The sequence below is a fragment of the Elaeis guineensis genome, unplaced genomic scaffold (genome assembly GCF_000442705.2).
Source record: "Elaeis guineensis isolate ETL-2024a unplaced genomic scaffold, EG11 Super_Scaffold_1000033, whole genome shotgun sequence".
Taxonomy (NCBI): domain Eukaryota; kingdom Viridiplantae; phylum Streptophyta; class Magnoliopsida; order Arecales; family Arecaceae; genus Elaeis; species Elaeis guineensis.
Genome location: NW_027332424.1, coordinates 1989295 through 1995423, shown reverse-complemented (window position 1 = coordinate 1995423; position 6129 = coordinate 1989295). Strand labels below are relative to the sequence as shown.

Here is a 6129-nt window from a genome sequence, read left to right as displayed (position 1 = left end):
TTAATTTAATCATTACATAACAAATCAAATATTTATCCTATAACTATTTAATTGGTTAATCAATAATACTCTTTGATAGAATAAAGTTTAAAAGTATAGGCGCACTATAACTAAAAGAGATATTAGTGGAATTTATAATTGCCATAAAAAGCTAAAAATACCACAAATGCTTTTATCAGTATTTTTATGGCATTTTTAAAGTGAGATTTTAGGATTGTGTTTGCAATTAATTACTAAAATTTTATCAAATATCAGTAAAAATATTTTTTTTTAGCGACATACATAAATGCTGAAATGTCAATTTAATAAAAGCATAAACATTTAAATTTTATTTTTTCTGAATTATATCAGATTCGGGATGCCATAACAATCCTAGCTTCTGCAGTTATATTCAGGGGCGGCTCAACATATTTGGAGGCCTAATGTGGAGCATGCAGGCGGGATCGGGATCGGGACAGCGAGACGTCGGACGGCCAGAAGTGGAGGCGTGGAGGCGGAGGCTGGACCGCGACTGGACTTGGAGGCGGGATCGGGACGCCGGAGACGGGATCGGGACACCGGGATGCGGTCACTGATGGAGCGTGGAGGGCTGGAGGCGGGACCGGGACGCTGGAGGCGGAGGCTGGACCGCGATGTCAGATGCGAGCGAGCGGGGGGCCTCCTGGGGGCGGGGGCCTAAGACAAGGGCTTCGGTGGCCTTACCCTTCAGCCGCCACCGATTGTATTTGTATCAATTTCCTGCATTAGCCTAGCTTTCTCTTTCCACCTGTGTTTTAAGATAAGTCAAACAAATAAATCATAACACTTGGGGCTAAACCAAGTATCCATCTAAGGGAAAAGCATGCACTGCAATGGAACAGTGCTGATGAAACCCAAATCACTGGACCACTACTTGAACATTGAATGTGGCAACATGTCATGCAGGTCCCGCAAATCTTTGCAATGTGAAGTTGAAGGGAAAACATGCTAACATTTCGACCAGATAGCAAGACACAATGTACCGGGTAGATCATCTCAGCAGAAAGTATTGAGTTAAATGCAATAAAGACAGCAGCAGGTAGTTGGGAGCAAATGCATGACCAACATGGCCAAAAAAAAAAAAAAAGATACATGTGGAGGCAGTATCACGACCACCCATCGTACGTGAGGACCACCGTTATCATTGTTGCAATTTTTTCAGCACCCTTGATTGCAAAGGACATTGGTCTGGTGGGAGTCAAATGTTGCAGCGGGAAAGCTCTGAGGAATCCACGTGTCAAGTAAGCATTTGTTAGTTATACAGTGTATTGTGGGCCACGGCTCCTTACCTGATCTGTATCTGCTGTGCTCCAGGCTTCCAGCTCCAGCGATGGGTCAGGTGAAAGAGCGGTGACCGGTGAATGGTGGGTCATCCGCATCTGCTGCGATTTCTTCCACGCCTCTCCGGTCCCACTCACGCTAATCACATGTACTTTCTCGTTGTCGGCACACGGAATTGTGAAGCCCAAACTTTGAAATGCCATCTCCAATCCGATCAGACCTGATCATGTTTATAAATTTTATAAATTTTATATATCGGGGGAGTAGAGAATGATTATTTAACAAGCTATTTAGCTACATTTGTTGATTTATTTTTTTAATAATTTAATAAATCCGAAATACTATCTCATATTTTATGAAATAAGAAAAATTGATAAAAATAAAATAAAATAATATATATAGGCACACCTTTTTACATGATGCAATAATGAAAAGATTCAAAATATCAAACAAATAATACAAGCTCATGGTATCTATCAAACCACAAAAAAAGACTTATTATCAAGAGACCATTGTAAATTATGTAGGTAGGGATTTGATGGAACAAGATGGGTCACAACTTAGCTAAAAAAATTGATAAATCAACATAGATATGTATATATATTTATATATGCAAGAACGTGATGGTAGATATGAAATAATAAGGTCCTTCCGGATTTGGCTTAAGTTTTCTCCGAAAATGTGGATCTTTAGAAAGTATGATTTTTTTAAAGAAAATCATCTACCTTGTACTTTCTTTCAAAGACTTTCTTAACATAGACTCAACTGATATGTTTTTGATAAATCTGGGTATGCTCAACGGTATACATAGGCTTTTATCATCTAAGAGTTTTTTTGTGCCAACAAAATTGGAACTTTAATAGATGAAGTTTTAGATTTTTTGGTACAAATCTTTTCTAAACCCAAGCCCAATAGACTTTGGGTTGAAATAATATGAGAACCTTCAAATATATTATACTATTTCAATTTTTTTTCAAACTTTTTTATCTTGATCAACCCACCGCTTCTAACATCCCTGCTTCACGCCTGCCAAGTCTGGATCCAAAGGCAAAGCCCGCTGATACCCGCGCTACCCGAGGATCTGTGGTTGCCGTAGACACGTGTTTCCACTCGGACTGGATGAGGATAGGGCGACAGGCTCCATGGCTCCGGGACGGGGTTGTATCCTTCGCACAAAAGAAGGATTCATCTTCCTTCGCACGAATCCAACGTTAGATCGCGAGACCGTTGCTTCCAGATCTGTGCGAAGAGCGATCCGACAGTCGACATCGCAAAAGCAGATCAATCATTCTTTCGCGAGAAAGATACAACCCGATCCCTGTTGCTCGCGGACGCGTGTATGTACGACCACATCTTGTGGAGATCAGGGCATAGTTCGCTTCCACTTCTTTTCTCCCTCCATCGCGGAAGAAACAGGGCATTTAAGGCTTCGGTTCGGGGTCGCGTCACCCTCCGCGCTCTTGTCCTTGCTGCATTGTAGTTTAGAAGGTGAGCGGAACATGGAACCACGCAAATCAACTACTACTATTTCTCTACTCTCTTCTTCTTACTCTTTTGTTCTTCTTTATATATAGAAGCAGAGAGTTGGGGTTGTTCTTCCAGTCCACCAGCAGAGGATTCCTGAGGCCATGGACCCTCAAGGCAACGGTGACCTCACTGGAGGTGACGATAACGAGAGGAAGAAGGTGGCTTTGTTGAGGTCCCTCGTCGAGCGCCAAGACCCCGCTGCCAAGGTTCAACTTACATCTCTCTCTCTCTCTCTCTCTCTCTCTCTCTCTCTTCCATTTTTGTTTTTGTTTTTATTGTAGATTTATTTTCTTTTTAATTGGTTGGGGTATTATTTGATGCTAAGTTGGATTGTTTTTTGTCAGTTTATTCAGATTTTTTTGGGTTTGTTCTTGTTGATTAAACTAGTCTTTTTCGTGGTTTTTTCTGATGAATATTATGTTTTTTTTTTTTTTTTAAATGCTTTTGCGTTACCCTGGGGCAAGAAATGGAGAAAGATTCACTGGAGGAAGAAAAGGGGAGAAAGAGAGAGATGATCACCGAGGAGTAGTTTTGTAGCTTGTGATGATGATGACAGAGATGGAAGAAACCAAAAGAAAAGGGGAAAGATAGGAATGACGGAAATAAAAGGGAAGAGCACTAGTCAAAAGAGTGATCTTTTCACAATAAAATATGTGGTTTGCTAATCCAAATGAATACTAAAACTATGTCAATAGAAAAGTCTCCTGGTTCACTCATTCCGAATCTCCCACCTTGTGGAGACTGGCGGCCCCATGGCAGAGGTGATTGCTTTAATCGAGACCAGTTGGATGGGGGAAGTTGTCAGGTGTTGCTTTTGACGCTGCACTTGCTGCGGTTTTCTCCTGTATTCCATGCCAATCTGTCATAGGTCATGTGGGAAAATTGGTTCGTCTACTGTCACCAAATTTTATGAGACCCCTATCACAGAGCAATTTGGGCTTCTTATTTCTTAATGGATTTGGTATTTTTTTTTTCCTAATTATGTTTACATCATCTAACTGTGTTCCAACCAGGAAGGGAAAAGAAGCATTGAGCTCTGTTTGCTTAATTCTTGTTCCTATTTCTGACTTTTGTGTTGATTCTGTTTTCATCCATTTATGTTTTTTTTTGACTTCTTTCCGACACTTGTTTGCTATTTTCCTGCTTCAATTTGTCTCTCCTACAATTTACAAATCAATGATATCATAATGCAACACTTTTCTAGATATCACTTTTATCTGAGCATTTGTGATTTCCTTGGATTGTTTCTTCCGCTGTTTACTTCCTATTCCTCTTTTCGAACTTTCAACAATTTATAAAGTGCTTGTTTAATTTTGTTCTTTGCATTAAGAGAACTCTTTCTTAGATTAGTATCTAATATTTCCTCAAAAAAAAGATGTATTCTGTGATTGGCTAATTATAGTGGTTAAAGTTACACCAGCAACAGAGACTTACGCAGGATAGATGGTAGTCTTGACTACATAATAGAACAAATCTTGATGGTAAGCCAACTGATTCTTTCCCCACTTTGGGTTGCGAGTTGAGTTGTTCTTAACGAGTAATTACTATTAAGGGATCCATTATCTGTTACAATGAGTTTTTCATAATGTTTTTCTCCAAAATTTTGTTCTTGGTTTCTTAGGTTGGCTCCACCTTTTACTTAATCATAAAATAGAATTCAAGGTACCCTGTCTTATTAAGATGTTATTAGGCTTTGATTGCATCTGCTGTACTATCTCAATCAGCTCTCTTCCTTCATTATAATTGGGGATTGCTTCATGATGTTTTATTTCCATTACCTGCGATTCAACTCCCCTATCCCTATTCCTTGATCTGTAAACATATTTTCCAATTTAAGGACAATGCTAAAGAAAGCTAATGTACTTAGATAGCAAATTAGTTTGCGACTTGGCATATCATCAGCTGTATTCCTGAGCTCATTTGGATTAGGAAACCAAGTTTATTATGTTTTTTCCCTTGGCAGGCATGCCTTTCTTCATGACCTAACATCTGCAGTCAGCACAAAAGAAATTGATTGATACTCATACTATGGTGCATGCATATTGATGATCGCATGGCTTCAAGTCTGAAATCAGCGAGAATCTCTTGATGCTGATAGCCATGCACTCTTGATACCAAGTGCTAAAAGTTGCATTGTCATTTAAACTAATCTATTCCATAAAGTACTATATGTAATTATTTTTCTAATGGTAGGCTTGTTCTTCTTGAATGACCTTGGAGACTAAATCTTTCTCTATGGAGTTCAGGCTTTGGTTGCTTACGTAGATTGTGGTGCAACTTTCCGCTTTTTGTTTCTTATCATTCTCATTTTTCTCCTTTATGGTTGAAAGTTCTCCTTTTTGACTTGGCATGTTTCCCTTGGCACTTCTCATATGTGATGAATTTTCTGGGTTTTAAACATGCAGGAAGTAGACAACCTGATGCTCAGAAGGTTTCTGCGTGCACGTGATCTAGATATTGAAAAGGCTTCTAGTATGTTCCTGAAATACCTCAAGTGGAGACGGGAAGCTGTCCCGAATGGTTTCATCTCAGAGGCAGAAGTCCAAAATGAGCTTATTCAGAAGAAGATTTTCATGCAGGGATTTGATAAGATGGGGCGCCCTATTGTAGTTAGCTTTGCTGCCAGACACTATTACTCCAAGCGAGATATGGTTGAGTTTAAGCGTAAGTTGCTCCTCCAAAAAGATTATGGAGGAAAAAAATATCACTGGTCACAAAAGTGTTCTTGCAAGTAGATAAACTTTTAAGCATGAGCTGAAGCATAAAAAGATTCATCGCTGACGTGGCAGATTTTTTGTAATGACAGGTTTCGTGGTATATGTTCTCGACAACATATGTGCCAGGTACTTCATCTAGATCTCACAACTGTGCAAGGATCCACAGATAATATACGATACTCTAACCAGTTAAGAGAAAAATTGTGCATCAGTTTGAGCTGGACATAGAGAAGGATAAGATTTAGCTTGTAGCAAGGTCCACTGTAAGAAAATAAAAAATAAAAAACCATTTAAATATATATATTTTCTGAACATCAGTGGAATGTATTAGATGACAAAGGTTTTTTTCTAAAGAACCCACAGAAAAAATATATAAATATATATGGAGTTTATCCGCCACAGCTTTCATTTGACTTTATAACACAAATTGCAGAATACCTAGCAGTCAGGAGAAGTTCATTGGCATTTCTGATCTTCAAGGGTGGGGATACTCAAACTGTGACATTCGGGCATATATTGCAGCTCTAGATATCATGCAGGTTTGTTTCATATGATCCTTGGTGATATAGTCTTTCTCCTGACTTGT

At 39.1% G+C, this 6129-nt stretch overlaps 1 protein-coding gene across 2 annotated transcripts in view; it reads left to right on the top strand.

The window, feature by feature from the left end:
* The first annotated feature begins 2650 nt into the window (after positions 1-2650).
* LOC105034757 (CRAL-TRIO domain-containing protein YKL091C) overlaps positions 2651-6129 on the top strand; it is a 20750-nt gene continuing 17271 nt past the window's right edge. The window contains exons 1-5 of one of the 2 annotated variants that reach the window (XM_010910021.4): positions 2651-2787; positions 2874-3032; positions 5232-5490; positions 5633-5669; positions 5977-6082. In XM_010910021.4, coding sequence (XP_010908323.1) covers positions 2928-3032; positions 5232-5490; positions 5633-5669; positions 5977-6082 — 507 coding nt within the window. In that variant the 5' untranslated portion in view covers positions 2651-2787; positions 2874-2927. Of the gene's footprint in view, positions 2788-2873; positions 3033-3586; positions 3712-5231; positions 5491-5632; positions 5670-5976; positions 6083-6129 lie in introns of those variants that run through there. The other variant, XM_073250472.1, reaches the window with a different exon arrangement.